Source organism: Triticum urartu, chromosome 1A (genome assembly GCF_056163025.1).
Source record: "Triticum urartu cultivar PI428250 chromosome 1A, HENAU_Tu73, whole genome shotgun sequence".
Classification (NCBI taxonomy): domain Eukaryota; kingdom Viridiplantae; phylum Streptophyta; class Magnoliopsida; order Poales; family Poaceae; genus Triticum; species Triticum urartu.
Window position 1 is genome coordinate 580576025 of NC_141873.1, and position 19217 is coordinate 580595241.

Sequence of the window (19217 nt, forward strand, 5' to 3'; positions counted from 1 at the left end):
CGGTTACAAAACATGATCATCTCATACAATAAAATTTAGCATCATGTCTTGACCATATCACATCACAACATGCCCTGCAAAAACAAGTTAGACGTCCTCTACTTTGTTGTTGCAAATTTTACGTGGCTGCTACTGGGCTTAGCAAGAACCGTTCTTACCTACGCATCAAAACCACAATGATAGTTTGTCAAGTTGGTGCTGTTTTAACCTTCGCCAGGACCGGGCGTAGCCACACTCGGTTCAACTAAAGTTGCAGAAACTGACACCCGCCAGCCACCTGTGTGCAAAGCACGTCGGTAGAACCAGTCTCGCGTAAGAGTACGCGTAATGTCGGTCCAGGCCGCTTCATCCAACAATGCCGCCGAACCAAAGTATGACATGCTGGTAAGCAGTATGACTTATATCGCCCACAACTCACTTGTGTTCTACTCGTGCATATGACATCTACGCATAAAACCTAGCTCAGATGCCACTGTTGGGGAACGTAGTAATTTCAAAAAATTTCCTACGCACACGCATGATCATGGTGATGCATAGCAACGAGAGGGGAGAGTTGAAAGTGCGTTATATCGACTAGAGGGCGGGGGGTGAATAGACGATTTTTATGAATTCTTCAGTGAGGAATTTGCTAGTGAGGAAATTCCTTAGCGAAGAACTACTTGCAGCGGAATAAGTACTCAGAAGTAAACATAACAGAAGACAAGCATAGTCATCATGATGAAATGAAGACAAGCACAGAGTACAGAAAGCGTAATCATAGGATAGCACAGGATGAAGAAAAACAGACTGAAGAAATTGAACTGAGGAAATTGAGAAAGTCTTCAGTCAAAGTCTTCAAACACAGATATGACAAGCACACAACACAATACTGAGGAAATGAAAGAGTTGAGGAAATAGAACCAGTTGGCTTGGTGAAGACAATGATTTGGTAGACCAGTTCCAACAACTGTCTCAGTTGTACATCTGGTTGGAGCGGCTAGGTATTTAAACCTGAGGACACACAGTCCCAGACACACAATCCTCACCATATTCTGCTTGAACTAAGGTCACACAGACCTCGTCCAATCACTCGTGGTAAGTCTTCAGGTGACTTCCGAACCTTCACAAACTCGGTTACTCGGCGATCCACAATTCCTCTTGGATGCTCTAGACCATGACGCCTAACCGTCTGGAAGAAGCATAGTCTTCAAAGGTAACAAGCGTCGGATCCATGCAGGATCAATCTCTTCAGTGATGCTCAATCACTTTGGGTTTGTAGGTGTTTGGGTTTGGGTTTTGGATTTTCCTCACTTGATGATTTTCGCTCAAAGCCCTCGGAGGATGGGATGCTCTCAAATGACAAGTGTCAGTTTCTCGCGGAGCAGCCAACCAGCTAGTGGTTGTAGGGGGCGGCTATTTATAGCCTAGGGAGCAGCCCGACATGATAAGAAATAAATGCCCTTCAATGATATGACCGTTAGGTGGATAAGATATTTTGGGACAGCTGGCGCGTAGCACAACAACGTTCGGAAATTTGAGGTTCAAAATCCTCAGGGCTATCATGTTCCTCACTGTGTAGGCAATCCACACTGGCGAATTCCTAACTCCTCAGTCAGAACAAATTCCTCAGAGACCAGAAGAACTTCGTCTCTGTCACTGAAGAATATGACTGAACTGTATGCGATTTCCAATGGCTTCACTCGAAGGGATTGGTAGGTGTAGGATTTTGAGTTGAGCATCACATGGAAATTTTTCCTTAGTATTTCCTTGACCCCCTTTAACAGTACAGTGTTTCCTATGACTCAAGAAAGAGAAAATGAAACTACGAAAACAAAAGTCTTCATGCTTCATGTTCCTCGAATGAATACCAAGTCTTCAAGGTTACACCAATTTCTCCACTTTCAAAGTCTTCAGAAAGTCTTCAGAATACCAAAGTCTTCAGTCGAAGAACTTCATTTTTAGGGGTCGACTTTCTCTGTAAATATCAAACTCCTCATAGACTTATAGACTTGTGTACACTCATAAACACATTAGTCCCTTAACCTATAAGTCTTCAATACACCAAAATCACTAAGGGGCACTAGATGCACTTACAATCTTCCCCTTTTTGGTGATTGATGACAATATAGGTTAAGTTTTCAACGGGGATAAACATATGAAGTGTAAATACTGATATTGAGGAATTTGATTGCAAGATATAGAAGAACTCCCCCTGAAGATGTGCATTGTGAGGAATTTGCTTTTGAAGCAATGCACACTTGAAGAGTTGAATCATGGAGATCTCCCCTTATATCTTGTAATTCATACACGCATTTGACATATAATATGAAGAATTTGAAATGCATGATGAAATACGGTGACTGATGTAATTCAGCATGTGTGTAATAATATTAGCGAGGAATAAGCATGCAGAATAACGTAGCAGAAGTATCATACCACCATCGGGTTTAAGTTTACAACTCGATCCAATAAAGTTTAAGAAGAACGAGAGTTGTAACTTAGCAAAAAAACACCCATATAGTAGACCCACTTGAAGACTAACTCAAAATTCTCCCCCTTTGTCATCGAATGACCAAAAGGATCGAAACTGAGTACTAACGCCCCTGAAGAAAATCAGGTTGATGAAGGAGCGCCAGCGTTGTCGGGGTCAGTTGTTGTAGTAGGGCCTGCCACTGTGTCATCCAAGTCTTCATGTTCATCAGTGTCGCGCGATGAAGAATAGGAGCTGTCCACCAAAGAAGGAACCTTGACCTTCTTGTATTTCTTCGGAGGAGGTGCAGACCAGTCAAACTCTTCTTTGAGACCCATTTTCTTTAGATCTTCTGTGCTGTAGACATGAGACAGAGCAGCCCAGGTATGGTTGAAGGTTTCATGGAGGTAGTACTGGTTTTTCTTCACTGCATTGTGGGTTGAGGTCATGTTGTGAAGAATTGAACCAAACTGACGCTTGACCCATTTATGATTGTGATCAACCTTCTGATGAAGACTGAGGAGTAGCTCGCGCTCAGTCATCACCCTGGGTGCTGTGGCTTGAGGATTTTGCTTGGTAGTGTTGGCGGCAGAGTCATGTGTGGCAGAGTCGTCATTGGTGGAGTAGGATGCAGCCTTGCGAAATTGACCATCCAATGGATGAATGCCTTCATCTATCACAGCAGCGGCCTTGCCTTTGTCATCAGCTAAGGAATATGTACGTTTGAGGACTTCAATTGGAGGCAAGTAGCTGCAGTGGTTCAGAGTGTCAGCTTTGTAATTGTGTGAAGACCTTGTTCTGATGAATCTCATGATCCAAGGTGCATAAGGTTTCAGCTCAAAAGGTGACATAGCGACATTGGCCAGAGTCCTCATGAAGAAATCATGGAAGTTGACAGGAACGCCATGAATGATGTTGAAAAGCAGATTCTTCATGATGCCAACGACTTCTTCATCATTTGAGTCGTGGCCCTTGATTGGACTCAATGTCTTCGTCAAGATGCGATAGACAGTCCGAGGCACATAGAGTAATTCCTTGACGAGGAATTTGGTTCGGGGGGCCTGCCCTGGCTTCAAAGGCTTCATCAGTACTTGCATGTAATGATTTGTAAGCTCAGGCTCACTGTAGACACAACGTGCACCTTCAAGGGGAGGACTGAGTGGTAGGGCACGAAGCAATTCAGAAGCTGGTGCCTTGTAATGAGTATTTTCCGTCATCCAGTCCAGCACCCATGAATTCACATCTTCAGAATCTCCTGTGATGGGAAGCGTTGCATAGAACTGAAGAATGAGTTCTTTATTCCAATGACAGATGTCAGTGCAGAAGTTTAGCAGCTCAGCATCGAGAAGAACACTGAGGACTGGCTCTAAGCACGGCAGAGATTCCATGTCCACGTGAGGAATATGTGCATGATCGGAGACTTTGTCTTTGTTGAATAGCACTAAAGAATAGAAATTGGCTTGACTAGCAGTCCAGAAATGTCTCTTCCTTATGCAAGCAGAATCATAAGGTTGTAATCAGTGAAGAACACATGCTCGCCAAAGAAGTCTTCAGCCTTGAACTTTTTCTTGCACGAGAATGGATCCTTTGGTTTTGGTAGAGGAGTGTCAGTGAGTTGCATTTCTACCTCAGGAATCGCAATCTCAGGTTCTTCAGGCTGAGGAATTTCTGGTTCCTCTTCAGTTGCAGTCTTTGTGGTCACATGATCAGCAGCAGCAGTTTCTTCAGCACTAGTGTGTGGAATTTCTTCACGGACAGACGAGGTGGGTTGAGTTTCTTCGGAGCCCATTTGAACTGTTGGTGCAGGGGACTGAGGAACTTGTTGTAGCGGGGTGAAGAGTGGAGAATTGGGGTGCTGACTTTCCCAAAAGTCATCATTTATTACTGGCGTTGTACTTCCAATATCCACGTCTTCATCTTCCAATTCTTCAACACCAGCCTCTTTAGCTGTGAACTGAGGCATTGGTGAGGATACAATGGGTGTAGAAGGGATCGCATCCACTTCAATTTCTTCATCAATCCGCTCTAACGAAGCAGTAGATTGAGTTTCTTCATTAGATCCACTGGGGATCTCATATTCTTCACCAAAAGGAACAAGGTCCTTTGATGGCAAGGTAGAAATCGGAACAACATCAATCGGATTTTCAAACGAGCTGGTCATAGACTTCATCTTCTTTGGAGCTGAAGATTCTGAAGCAGCTGATGCTTTCCTTTTCTTCACTGCAGCTCGCTCTGCAGCCTTGGTCTTCTTCACATCTGATGCAGATGGAAGGATAGGTGTTGGTGTAGGCGCGGGAGGAGATGAGGAATCTGGTTGACTTTCCTCAGGCGCAACTGATGCAGTTGCCCTGACTTCTTTATTTTCTTTAGGCGCACCACTAGTGGATGCGCTGCCAATTTCTTCAGCGGCTGGAATGGAGTCATCAGCCCTGGAACTAGCATTTTCTTCAGCAGCCTGAAAGTCATCAACGGTGTTGGCATGTTCTTCAGTTGGCTGAGCAAAAGCTTCAGCTTGAGGAACTCCTTGTTGCGATGGGGCTGCAACATTGGTGAACTTCTAAGTCAGTTTCACAAACCTGACTTTGGCTCCTTGCCAATCAGCATAGTATGCATTGAAGTAGTCGCTGAGGGTTTTGATTTCAGACTGGATTTTGATAAGTTCATCAGTTGTCATTTTGACAATGTTGGTCTTCAAATACTTCTCCTTCTTGTACTGGGCCTTCTTGATCTGCCTGGCCTGCTCATATTTCCATTTCTCCTCTTGGATGAAATGAGTCAGCATGTGACTTTGGCCAGGAGTCAACTTGAAATCTGGAATAGGAGTATTTGGGTCCTTGTGCCAGAGATCAATGTAATCGAGGATCACCCTTGGATCCAAAAGCAGTGGCACAGGTGTGCCTTTGGCTCTAGCGGCCCTAACTTGCCTATCTATGATGATTTCTGGAAGTTCATCATCATCAGCTTCATCTTCTTCAGTAGGCACTTGGAGGCGACTTGCTTCTCTTAGGACTTGGGCGAGGACCTCGTCCAGCAGTTGCCTTTGTCTTCAGCAGAGTGGGGCCAGATGAAGAATTTGGTGCAGCTGAGGAACTTGCCGAGACACCTGAGGCAATGGAGATGCCTGCCGTCCTTTGGCATGTGGCCAGATGCACATGTGCTGAGGACTTTGCCGGGGCAGCTGAGGACTGTGGAGGAGGAGCTGAGGATTTTGATGGATCAGGAGCAGCATGAGGAATTGGTCTTGAAGATTTTGAAGATTCTGGCCGTGAGGGCATGGCTGAGGAACTTGGCCATGAGGGCACTGTTGGTGAAGCACTTGGCTTGCGCGCAGGCTTCTTTGCCATTGATTTCCTAGGCTTGACAGAGGCCTCAGTGGTAGCAGCAGCAGCAGAGTCTTCATTGAATTTCCTCACTGCTTCTTTGGCTTGTCTAGCCAACTTGGCGTGGCGTCTGGCCCATTCTTCAAGAAAGTCCTCACCGTGTTTGATGCTGGTGGGGTATGCCTCTTGGCCAGGTGCCAAAGGGGCTCTTGGGGATGGAGGGTTGAGTGCAAATTTCTTCATGTACTTGGGAGTTACATACCTGGACTCCCTCCACTCTCTTGCCCATCTCCTTTCAATCCTCTGTATGCGCACTTTGCGTTGATTTTTGTTTTCCTTTCCAAACTTGGCTTCATCAGGTGTGCAGTAATCTTTGTAAATGTCATCAGGGATTTCAAAAGCAGTCATGACCTCAGGCTTCTTTCCTCCTTTCTGAGGCTTCTTACCATCTGCCATATTCTTCAGATGAGGAATTTGAACAATTGAATTCTCTGAAGAAGTATGCAACTTTTCTTCGAGGAACGCTGCAAATGAGTTAAGTTGATGAGAACCTAGTGATTCAGCAGCGGACATGAGTACCTGTGAACAGAGTATAATTGCGAGGAATTTGGAGAGGTCATAAGCGTTCTCAGAAGGTTTTTCAAAAAGAACAAGTTTGAGGAATTTGACCAGACGAGTCTTGAAGAATTTCACTAAGAGTTCTTTGTCTTAGGTTCCAGAGTTGTATAGATCAAAGATCCACACAATTGAGGAATCTTGAAGAAAAATGATGCTTAGAGAAACGAATCAAGAACAGATGACTTGTGAGGTGTTTTAGTGTGTGAGGATTTGAAGAAAAATACCTTTGAAGATATTGTAGAAAACATTTGAATCAAAGAGGGCAGTAAAAGTAACTTTTAATTACCCTGAATGAAGAACACGACGAACTGTGAGATGGAGAGGTGAAGCTCGTCAGTGCAGATCTTCCACGCCCTAACTCGGCGGAGGAAGACGGCTACGGCGGCGGCGGAGTGAAGATTTCCGTGGCCGGCGCGAGTACGACGGCGACAAGGTCGAGGCAGTGAAGCTCTTCCTCACCGGCGACGATGGAGTAGCGGCGGCGCTAGGGTTCGAGAAGTTTGAGCGGGAGAGAGAGTTCGAGCGGAGTAAAGGAAGTGAGGAAGGGGACGGGGTATTTACAGCCACGGTGAAAAACTGTTCGCCCGAAGATTTGGGACGAATGTGCCCCTGACCCTTCTCCTTCGCACGACATGTGTCACCCACGTACTGAGAGGTGGAGATCGTGTTAGATCGTGGGTGAATAGAAAAATGCATCGTGGGATGCGGAACGGTTTGAGCGGCAAAACCAAAAATTTGGATAAAATTAGTTTTGAAGTTCCGTTCGCAATTTCTTCAGCTGACAAGGACACAATGAAGATTTTGAACGAGTTTCAAATAGAACGCACATGAAGAATTTGTGAATAGATTGGGTTGAGTATAGCATAGAGGGGGAAGGGTCCGATCACATTCACTTAGCAGAAAAACCATCTTGAAGAAATAGACATAAGTGAATGCTGTAGAGGACATAAACTCATATATATATATATATATATATAAGAAAAACGACGGAAACAGTGAAGATTTTGAAAAGTTGAAGAATTTGAACAACTGAGGAATTTCGAAAACTGAGGAAAAAACTCAAATTGAAGATTTTCAACTTTTGTGGTGGCGTGTCCCACCATATAAGAATGATGATGTCACACACCGCGTACAATTGTCGTAGGGTTCTGAAAATCAAATTCTTCGTTAATTTCTTCACACTTAAAGTGTTATTCTTCATTGATTGAAGAAAAACGTTTCTTCATGTGTTGCACATCTAAGTCATCAATTTTGCATAAGTGTTAGGATGAGTGCCTTTTCAAAGTACATTCGAAGACTCTAAGATATTTAGCTCACACCGCAACTTGCTAAATCTCTTCTCATCCAAGGGCTTTGTGAAGATATCGGGTAGATGTTCTTCAGTCTTCACATGCTCAATAGAAATGTCGCCCTTCAACACATGATCGCGAAGAAAATGATGACGAATCTGAATGTGTTTTGTCTTCGAGTGCCGAACTGGGTTGTGAGCAATCTTGATGGCACTCTCATCATCACAGAGGAGAGGCACATTCTTCACGTTGACGCCATAGTCCTTGAGAGTTTGCTTCATCCAAAGCAGTTGAGCACAGCAAGAACCAGCATCAATGTACTCAGCTTCAAAAGTAGACAATGATACACAGTTCTGTTTCTTCGAGGACCAACAGACCAAAGATCGTCCGAGGAAATGACATGTACCAGATGTTGACTTGCGGTCCACACGATCACCAGCATAGTCAGAGTCAGAATATCCAATGAGATCAAAAGCCGAGCCCTTGGAGTACCATAATCCAAGTGTTGGTGTGTGAGCTAGATATTGAAGAATATGCTTCATAGCCTTATGGTGTGATTCCTTCGGTGTAGCTTGAAATCGGGCACACATACAAACACTAAGCATTATATCTGGCCTAGATGCACATAAGTACAATAAAGAACCAATCATGGAGCGGTATACCTTGTGATCGAAGTCAATACCATTTTCATCAGTGCACAGATGGCCATTTGTGGGCATAGGAATTTTGACGCCTTTGCAATCTTGCATGCCGAATTTCCTCAGTACATCCTTGAGGTATTTCTCCTGAGATATGAAAATGCCATTGCGCTGTTGATGAATTTGAAGACCTAAGAAGAATTTCAACTCTCCCATCATAGACATTTGATATTCTTCACTCATCATATAGGCAAATTCATCACTATAACGTTGGTCAGTACAGCCAAAGATAATATCATCAACATATATTTGGCACACAAACAGTTCACCATCATAAGATTTAGTAAAGAGAGTAGGATCGAGTGAACCGGGTGTGAAGCCATTCTTCATGAGGAATTCCTTCAAAGTATCATACCACACCCGAGGGGCCTGCTTGAGGCCATCTAGGGCCTTATTGATCTGAAGAGTTTGTTGGGATTCTTTGGATCTTCAAAACCTGGGGGTTGAGCAACATATACTTCTTCCTGAAGCTTACCATTGAGGAATGCACTTTTCACATCCATTTGATATAAGATGATATCATGATGGTTAGCATAAGCAAGTAATATGCGAATAGCCTCAGGTCTAGCAACAGGTGCAAAAGTTTCATCGAAATCAATTCCTTCAACCTGTGTGTAGCCTTGAGCTAATAGCCGTGCCTTATTCCTCACCACAAGGCCATTTTCATCTTGCTTGTTGCGGTAGATCCACTTTGTGCCAATGATATTATGCTTGTGAGGATCTGGACGTTTGACCAGTTCCCAGACGTTGTTGAGCTTGAATTGATGTAATTCTTCTTGCATGGCCTGAATCCACTCAGGCTCCAGAAATGCTTCATCTACCTTAGCGGGCTCTGTGATAGAGACAAAAGCATAGTGCCCATAAAAGTTAGATAGATCTGAAGCTTTTGAGCATGTGAGAGGACCTGGTGCTCTAATGTCATCGATGATATTCTCCACTTGCACTTCTTTTGCAATGCGAGGATGAGCTGGTTGTCGTTGAGGAATTTGCTCAGCATTTTCTTCAGCACCATTTTCTTCAGCAGTTTCCTCAGGTGCATCAACTCGATGTTCTTCATGTTCTGGAATGAATTCTTTAGCAGATTCTTCAGTACGAATGACATCCTCAGTAGCCTTGAGCTTTATAGAATCCTCAGGTGCTGGTTCATCTATCACAGAAGGTAGGTTCTCTCTTTGCGAGCCATTAGTTTCATCGAACCGCACATCTACAGTTTCAACAATCTTGTGAAGGACGTTGTTGAAGACTCTGTAGGTGTGCGAGTCCTTTCCGTAACCAAGCATAAAACCTTCATGTGCTTTCGGTGCAAATTTAGAGTTGTGATGAGGATCTCTAATCCAGCATTTAGCACCGAAGACTTTGAAATAACTCACATTGGGTTTCTTGTCAGTGAGGAGTTCATAGGCAGTCTTCTTGAAGAATTTGTGAAGATATATTTTGTTGATGATGTGGCACGCAGTATCAATGCATCAACCTAGAAACGACGAGGCGTTTTGTACTCATCGAGCATAGTGCGAGCCATCTCAGCAAGAATCCTGTTCTTGCGCTCCACGACGCCATTTTGTTGAGGAGTATACGGAGCAGATAACTCACGAGTAATACCAAGTTCATCAAGATAGTCATCGAGTCCCGAGTTCTTGAAATCAGTGCCATTGTCACTTCTGATGTGCTTGATATTCACACCAAAGTTGGTTGAAGCCCTCGAGGAAAATTGTTTGAAGACTTCCTGCACTTCATGTTTTTAAGTAACAAGGTGTACCCATGTGTAACGAGAATAATCATCAACAATAACAAAGCCATATTGAGATGCTTCATTTGAAACAGAAGAATAATGATTAGGACCGAAGAGATCCATGTGAAGCAATTCAAATGGACGAGTAGTGGTCATGATAGTCTTCGCAGGATGCTTGGCCTTGGTCATCTTTCCAGCTTCACACGCACCGCATAAGTGATCCTTGAGGAATTTGATATTCTCAATGCCAATGACATGCTTCTTCTTCGCAAGCGTGTGCAAATTCCTCATGCCTATGTGACCAAGTCATCGATGCCATAGCCAGCCTTCTGAAGCTTTTGCAAGTAGGCACACGGCTGGTTGTGGTCCTGTAGAGAAATCAACAACATACAAGTCTCCTCTCCTAAAGCCTTCGAAGACTTTGGAATTGTCAGCTTCCATAACCACAACACAACGATACTTGCCAAAGACAACAACCATATCAAGATCACAAAGCATTGAGACAGACATAAGGTTGTATCCTAAGGACTCAACAAGCATGACTTTGTCCATGTGTCGATCCTTTGTGATCGCAACCTTACCTAGACCCAATACCTGACTTTTGCCTTTGTCAGCGAAGATGATATGCTTCAGATGCGATGGTGATAAGGGAGCATCCATCAATAGATTCTTGTCACCAGTCATGTGATTTGTACCTCCACTACCGAGGACCCACTCTGTGGCTTTGGGTTGATCATCCTGTAGATGAATTAGTGCAGCTTACGAACTTCATATACTTCATCAGTGAAGAATATGATATCACAATTCATCAGATCAATTTCATCAAGCAGTAAGACGAATAAAACAGTAGGAGGACGTGTGAAATGAAAGTTCATTTCTTCATGATTAGCCTGCATCCTTTCAGGTAAATTTGTCAGGTCCCCAGCAAATTCTTCAGACGTTAAAGCACGTCTGGACACCTGACCCTGCATAAGAGATTAGTTCTTTTTCTTCACCACCCATGTATGAAGGGGTGGAAAAGAGTTCATCACTCTTTGAGCTCCATACGAGAAAGGTGGCATAGACCCCAATCCATTTCGTTTCACATAAGAGGGGTTAGGGTAAGCATATGAATAAGCAGAGAAATTCTTCGAGGACTTATGAACATAATGATTAGAAGAATAATGCTCATATTCATAGCCCTTGGCTCTTCCCTGCGAAACAGAGTTGTTAGCATGATGATGTTCATATGAGGACTTTGATCCTTTTGAGGAATTTGACCCACGTGAGGAATTTGGTCCGTATGAGGACTTGGATCCATATGAAGAATTTGGTCCATATGAAGAATTTGATCTGGGGTTCCTATTCTTCACAGGAGGTGTCATGAGGACATTCACCTGAAGACTTTCAAGGTACCTTTTGGGAACCCATATTTTCTTCATAGGGGAACCGTTCCTGCAGTTAGTGCCAACATATCTAGCAAATACTTCACCATTCTGATTTTTGAACAGTTTATAGTTGGAGTCAAATGACTCATCAGAAGAATGAGAAGATTCACATGTAAAGCCAGATAAATTAGATGGATCAACTGGAGGTCCCTTTGCAGCAACCCATGAGGTTTTGGGGTACTGCTCAGGCTTCCAATATGTACCATCAGCATTGAGTTTCCTCTCAAAGGCAATACCCTCTTTCCTAGGGTTCCTGTTGAGGATCTGCTTTTTAAGCACATCACAAAGGGTCTGATGCCCTTTGAGGCTTTTGTACATGCCTGTCATGTACAATTCCTTCAGCCCTGCATCGTCAGTGATACTAGCAATGTCCTCAGATGAGGAATTAGTGATAGCAGAGGCAGGTGAAGAATTTGTAACATTAGAAGCATTTGAACATTTAGGTGAATAATTAGCAGATTCACGTTCAATGCATTTCAAACCTTGAGGAACAAATTCTTCCTGAGCAGCGCTGATTTGTTGAGCAAGTAATGAATCGCTCTCCTTCTGAAGATCTTCATAACTCACTCTTAGCTTCTCAAGATCTTGCTTTCTTTGAAGAAATTCATAAGAAAGCTTCTCATGATCAGATAAGAGAGTGTTATGATGACCTTGAAGGTTGTCAAACCTGGTCTAAAGTCTCTGAAGATTTTCAGTCAAGGTTTTAGTGTGATCCATTTCTTCACCCAACATATCATCACTTTTGTCTAGCATGTTTTGAACCTTTTCAAAAGCCCTTTGTTGTTTTATAGCAATCTTAGAAAATTTAGAGTAGCTAGGCTTAAGATTTTCATTAGATTCATCTTCACTAGACTCAGAGGAGGTATATTTAAGTACCTTGGCACCCTTTGCCATGAAGCAATAGGTGGGAGCGTAGTCATCATTGCCTTCATCAGCCTTGTTGGTGAGGTCATTTTCTTCAGTGTTGAAGATAGACTTGCTGACGAATGCAGTAGCGAGGGCTAGGCTCGCCACACTAGACTCGGAGTCCTCAGATGCCTCCTCTTCCTCTTGTTCCTCAGATTCAGCTTCAGAGTCCATTTCCTTGCCAATGAATGCCCGAGCCTTCTTGGAGCTGCTCTTCTTGTGAGATGAAGACTTTGAGGATTTTGATGATGAAGATTTTGAGGATTTCTTCTTTTTCTTCGCATCATCACAACTGTAATCCTTGTATTTCTTCTTCTTTGATTCCTTTTCCCACTGAGGACAATCTTGAATGTAGTGTCCAGGTTTCTTGCACTTGTGACAAAGCCTCTTCTTGTAGTCACTGGATGAGGAATCATTGCTCCTTGAGGGTTTTCCAAAGCGACCACGTCTTGAGAACTTCTGGAATTTCTTCACGAGCAGTGCTAGATCATGACTCAGTTCTTCAGGGTCACCAAGGCTGTTACCAGAGTCTTCATCTTCGGACTCAGATACTACCTTGGCCTTCAGTGCACGTGATCTACCATAGCTCGAACCATAGAGATCTCTCTTTTTAGCAAGCTGGAACTCATGTGTATTTAGCCTTTCGAGGATATCAGCAGGGTCAAGTGACTTGTAGTCAGCACGCTCTTGTATCATCAATGCCAGAGTATCAAATGAGGAATCAAGCGATCTCAGCAATTTCTTCACCACCTCATGGTCGATTATGTCAGTGGCACCAAGTGCTTGAAGCTCATTTGAGATGTCAGTGAGGCGATCGAAGGTTTGCTGAACATTTTCATTGTCGAGTCTTTTGAAGCGGTTGAAGAGATTGTGAAGAACATCAACTCAAGAGTCACGCTGAGTTGAAACTCCTTCATTGACTGTGGACAGCCTATCCCAGATAAGCTTAGCAATTTCCAAAGCACTCACTCTTCCATACTGTCCTTTGCTCAGATGGCCACATATGACATTCTTCGCTTGAGAATCGAGTTGCTTGAATCTCTTCACATTGGTAGCGTTCAGAGAGGGTGAGGCAGAGGGAACACCATTTTCCACAACATACCAGAGATCGTTATCAATTGCCTCAAGATGCATTCGCATCTTATTCTTCCAATAGGGGTAGTCCGTCCCGTCGAAGGTAGGAAACCCAGCAGAGACCTTGATCATACCTGCGGTCGACATAACTAAAACTCCACGCGGTTAAACCAAAATCACACAGAACAAGGGAGTACCTTGCTCTGATACCAATTGAAAGTGCGTTATATCGACTAAAGGGGGGTGAATAGGCGATTTTTATGAATTCTTCACTGAGGAATTTGCTAGTGAGGAAATTCCTTAGCGAAGAACTAGTTGCAGCGGAATAACTACTCAGAAGTAAACATAACAGAAGACAAGCATAGTCATCATGATGAAATGAAGACAAGCACAGAGTACAGAAAGCATAATCACAGGATAGCACAGGATGAAGAAAAACAGACTGAAGAAATTGAACTGAGGAAATTGAGAAAGTCTTAAGTCAAAGTCTTCAAACACAGATATGACAAGCACACAACACAATACTGAGGAAATGAAAGAGTTGAGGAAATAGAACCAGTTGGCTTGGTGAAGACAATGATTTGGTAGACCAGTTCCAACAGCTGTCTCAGTTGTACATCTGGTTGGAGTGGCTAGGTATTTAAACCTGAGGACACATAGTCCTGGACACACAGTCCTCACCGTATTCTCCTTGAACTAAGGTCACACAGACCTCGTCCAATCACTCGTGGTAAGTCTTAGGTGACTTCCGAACCTTCACAAACTCGGTCACTCGGTGATCCACAATTCCTCTTGGATGCTCTAGACCATGACGCCTAACCGTCTGGAAGAAGCACAGTCTTCAAAGGTAACAAGCGTTGGATCCACGTAGGATCAATCTCTTCAGTGATGCTCAATCACTTTGGGTTTGTAGGCATTTGGGTTTGGGTTTTGGATTTTCCTCACTTGATGATTTTCGCTCAAAGTCCTCGGAGGATGGGATGCTCTCAAATGACAAGTGTCAGTTTCTCGCGGAGCAGCCAACCAGCTAGTGGTTGTAGGGGGCGGCTATTTATAGCCTAGGGAGCAGCCCGACATGATAAGACATAAATGCCCTTCAATGATATGACCGTTAGGTGGATAAGATATTTTGGGACAGCTGGCGCGTAGCACAGCAATGGTCGGAAATTTGAGGTTCAAAATCCTCAGGGCTATCATGTTCCTCACTGTGTAGGCAATCCGCACTGGCGAGTTCCTCACTCCTCAGTCAGAACAAATTCCTCATAGACCAGAAGAACTTCGTCTCTGTCACTGAAGAATATGACTGAACTGTATGATATTTCCAATGGCTTCACTCGAAGGGATTGGTAGGTGTAGGATTTTGAGTTGAGCATCACATGGAAATTTTTCCTTAGTATTTCCTCGACCCCCTTTTATAGTACGGTGTTTCCTATGACTCAAGAAAGAGAAAATGAAACTATGAAAACAAAAGTCTTCACGCTTCATGTTCCTCGAATGAATACCAAGTCTTCAAGGTTACACCAATTTCTTCACGTTCAAAGTCTTCAGAATACCAAAGTCTTCAGTCGAAGAACTTCATTTTTAGGGGTCGACTTTCTCTGTAATTATCAAACTCCTCATAGACTTATAGACATGCGTACACTCGTAAACACATTAGTCCCTTAACCTATAAGTCTTCAATACACCAAAATCACTAAGGGGCACTAGATGCACTTACAAGAGTGTTGTCCACGTACCCTCGTAGACCGAAAGCGGAAGCGTTAGCACAACGCGGTTGATATAGTCGTATGCACGATCCGACCGATCAAGTACCGAACGCACGGCACCTCCGAGTTCAGCACACGTTCAACCCGATGACGTCTCTCGAACTCCGATTCAGCCGAGTGTTGAGGGAGAGTTTCGTCAGCACGACGGCGTGGTGACGATGATGATGTTCTACCGATGCAAAGCTTTGCCTAAGCACCGCTACAGTATTATTGGGGTGGACTATGGTGGAGGGGGGCACCGCACACGGCTAAGAGATCAATGATCAATTGTTGTGTCTATGGGGTGCCCCCGTATATAAAGGAGCAAGGGAGGAGGAGGCCGGCCCTAGGAGGGCCGCGCCAAGGGAGTAGGATTCCTACTCCTAGTTGGAGTAGGTTTCCTCCTTTCCTAGTCCAACTAGGAGAAGGGGGGAAAGGGGGGAAGAGGAGAAGGAAGGGAGAGGGGGCGCGCCCCAAACCCCTTGTCCAATTCGGACTGGGCTTGGGAGGGGCGCAAACCACCTCCTGGCTGCTGCCTCTCCTTCCCACTAAGGCCCATTAAGGCCCAATACTTCTTTCCCGTATTCCCCTAACTCCCCGGTACTCCGAAAAATACCTGAATCACTCGGAACCTTTCCGATGTCCGAATATAGTCGTCCAATATATCGATCTTTACGTCTCAACCATTTCGAGACTCCTCGTCATGTCCCCGATCTCATCCGGGACTCCGAACAACCTTCGGTACATCAAAACATATAAACTCATAATATAACTATCATCGTAACGTTAAGCGTGCGGACCCTATGGGTTCGAGAACTATGTAGACATGACCGAGACATGTCTCCGGTCAATAACCAATAGCGGAACCTGGATGCTCATATTGGCTCCCACATATTATACGAAGATCTTTATCGGTCAGACCGCATAACAACATACGTTGTTCCCTTTGTCATCGGTATGTTACTTGCCCGAGATTTGATCGTCGGTATCTCAATACCTAGTTCAATCTCGTTACCGGCAAGTCTCTTTACTCGTTCTGTAATACATCATCCCGCAACTAACTCATTAGTTGCAATGCTTGCAAGGCTTAAGTGATGTGCATTACCGAGAGGGCCCAGAGATACCTCACTGACAATCGGAGTGACAAATCCTAATCTCGAAATACGCCAACCCAACAAGTACCTTCGGAGACACCTGTAGAGCACCTTTATAATCACCCAGTTATGTTGTGACGTTTGGTAGCACACAAAGTGTTCCTTCGATAAACGGGAGTTGCATAATCTCATAGTCATAGGAACATGTATAAGTCATGAAGAAAGCAATAGCAACAAACTAAATGATCAAGTGCCAAGCTAACGGAATGGGTCAAGTCAATCATATAATTCTCCTAATGATGTGGTCCCGTTAATCAAATGACAACTCATGTCTATGGCTAGGAAACATAACCATCTTTGATCAACGAGCTAGTCAAGTAGAGGCATACTAGTGACACTCTGTTTGTCTATGTATTCACACATGTATCATGTTTCCGGTTAATACAATTCTAGCATGAATAATAAACATTTATCATGAAATAAGGAAATAAATAATAACTTTATTATTGCCTCTAGGGCATATTTCCTTCACCAATCTCACTAGATTTGCTAGTTACAAGGATTAGCATATCTAGTGTTTGGAGTTGATCTCATATGCAACAAGAATTAAAATTTTGAGTATTAAATAATAGAATATCAAGAAAAACGAGGTTGTATTCTTATGAATAAAGAAAGGGTAGGGATTCATAATTTCACTAGTGGCATCTCTAGATAGCATGGGTGTGGTAATAACGGCAGCCGATCTACACAATTTTCACTAAGATGTTATGGAAATGGATGGGGGAGGTGATGTTGGAGATGGTGAATATGACTTAGCTGACGACATTCCTACTTATTTAGCAGTGATGATTATGGCGATTTCTTTGAATTCACTAAACAAAGGGGGAAATCATGGTAGAAACACACCATCTGGAAGCTACGGTTTCAGCGAGCGAAACCAAAATACCACAGAGAGGGTACCCGCAGTGGCATGTGGGCCCCAGTCATCTTGTCCAGGCAGCTAAAGGGCCGAGGCACCTATGTTGGGTGCTTGGGCCTACCAGAAAGCTAGCTCCTTTTGGTCCAAACCATGCTTGCATATGTTTATTGAATTCTTCTATGCGTCTAAATAGAATTTTATTTGTCAATCTTTTATCCCCCCCTTCAGACAGATTCTCCAGCAGTCCTTTCGGTAATTCTCTGCAATATAAGAAGTCGAAGTTAAAATAAAGTTGTGGTGATCATATAAGAATGGAAGTAGAGTATTTATCTTTTGAAATTGTGATGGAAAATACATGTATCACAATCCCATCCATCTGTCTGGTTTTACAAAAGATGGAGATATGTTATAGAACATACCAACAACCAACATACTTGCTCCATAATATGTCTAGGAGTAAATATTACAACTATGGAAAGTTTTTTGTCAGTTACGTATAGGCAGAGGTGGTTGGCTCACAGTAAATAAACTGAGGGAGGGGGGGGGTTATAGCTCCTTATTATAAATCTATTTTATTTAAAAACATTCTATGGTTTCACTAATTAGAGAAAAATTGAAAATCTCTGAAGGTATTTATTTAATAATGGAATTTTCCTATGGTGCCCCAAGGTATATATCCCCAACAACATATAGTAACACACATGAGTCCAAAGAGATTGGATAATGTATCTAACTCAAAATATATATGAGCTAGAATAATTATGATATCTTATCAATACACCCATTTATATGGCACAGATATAGATATTCATAACACATTGATTCAAAACTATATCAGAAAGACGACATGGGCGATGGACATTAATGTTGTAAGATATTATTAATCTTGAACAAAACTTCCAATAAATGTTCTTAGACAACGCATGCTGGTAATAAACATTCCCAGATGGCTATAAAAGTTGCACCATGTATACCACCGAACACATGAACAAGAACACAGAAAAACAAACAAATGGATGGGAAAACTATGAGTTGTGTTTTTATTGTGCTTTTGCTCGTAGGAATTTACACTCAAACTGGTACACTCTTTCACTCCGGCTCCCCCTCTGATCTCTCCTACTATCGGTGCTTGAGAAATCTACCATCTTTCTTACTGATGGTTTCCATTTTTTCCTTTTCATAGAGATCTGCCACAACCATCGTATAGGAGACATGCTATGCAAGGATTTGTCATGCTTGGGGGATTGTGAAAGTTCTTATTTTCCAAAGAAAGTTAAGGAAGCTTTTTGCGTAGGCATGTTCCTCGCTTGCAAATGTGTATGTGTCAGATGTGACTAGAATTACAGTATGGTTATGGATGCATATAGCATCAAGTGACCGGAATAAAATTTATATATGAGCAAGTATATATTTATACAACATCAAATTAATCCACGGTGTTGTTTATGCAACATAAATTTAATCCACATCAAATGAATCCCAAACTCTTGCCACCAAGGAGGCAATGCCCATGGCCGGCATCCATGTCTTGTTTGAACGATTTTTACCCTGTTTGCATGTTGTGACACATTTGATCATTGCGAACCAACAAGTGGTTGAATAGTTAGGAGGATAGTGGTATCTCATCCCACCAGGATTCAAATCCTGGTGTTCACATTTATTCTGAAATTATTTCAGGATTTACGATGATACGTGTTAAGTGGGAAGAGACATTCTCCTTGACTATGAGACGCCTACGATGACTTCGTAAAATCTCAAGATGAAAATGTCGGCCCGGTCTTTCAGAGTTGCTCATAGGGGTAGAGTACGGATGTGTGCGTTCATAGGGTGAGTGTATGCACACATATATGAACGCGTGCGTCTGTACTATGTAAAAAAAGACACATGTGACCATTAATTGGCCTTTTTCACTGAAATAATTTCAAAAAATGCAAAACTTGTCGAAAACA

At 43.0% G+C, this 19217-nt stretch overlaps 1 protein-coding gene and 1 long non-coding RNA gene across 2 annotated transcripts; one reads left to right on the top strand and one right to left on the bottom strand.

Moving 5' to 3' along the window:
- Positions 1-12202: 12202 nt before the first annotated feature.
- On the bottom strand, positions 12203-13657 carry LOC147993022 (uncharacterized). Its single transcript, XM_087539198.1, has one exon. The coding sequence runs from the start codon at positions 13130-13132 to the stop codon at positions 12203-12205; it is 930 nt and encodes a 309-aa protein (XP_087395324.1). The 5' UTR covers positions 13133-13657.
- Positions 13658-18252: 4595 nt separating this feature from the next.
- Positions 18253-18694, top strand: LOC147993023 (uncharacterized). Its single transcript, XR_015615439.1, has 2 exons — positions 18253-18347; positions 18452-18694. It is a non-coding gene; the product is annotated as an uncharacterized LOC147993023 (long non-coding RNA).
- The last annotated feature ends 523 nt before the right edge of the window (positions 18695-19217 follow it).

Bases quoted from the DNA above. Each gene is read 5' to 3' on its own strand.
- LOC147993022 (XM_087539198.1), bottom strand. From the start codon at position 13,132: ATGATACAAGAGCGTGCTGACTACAAGTCACTTGACCCTGCTGATATC.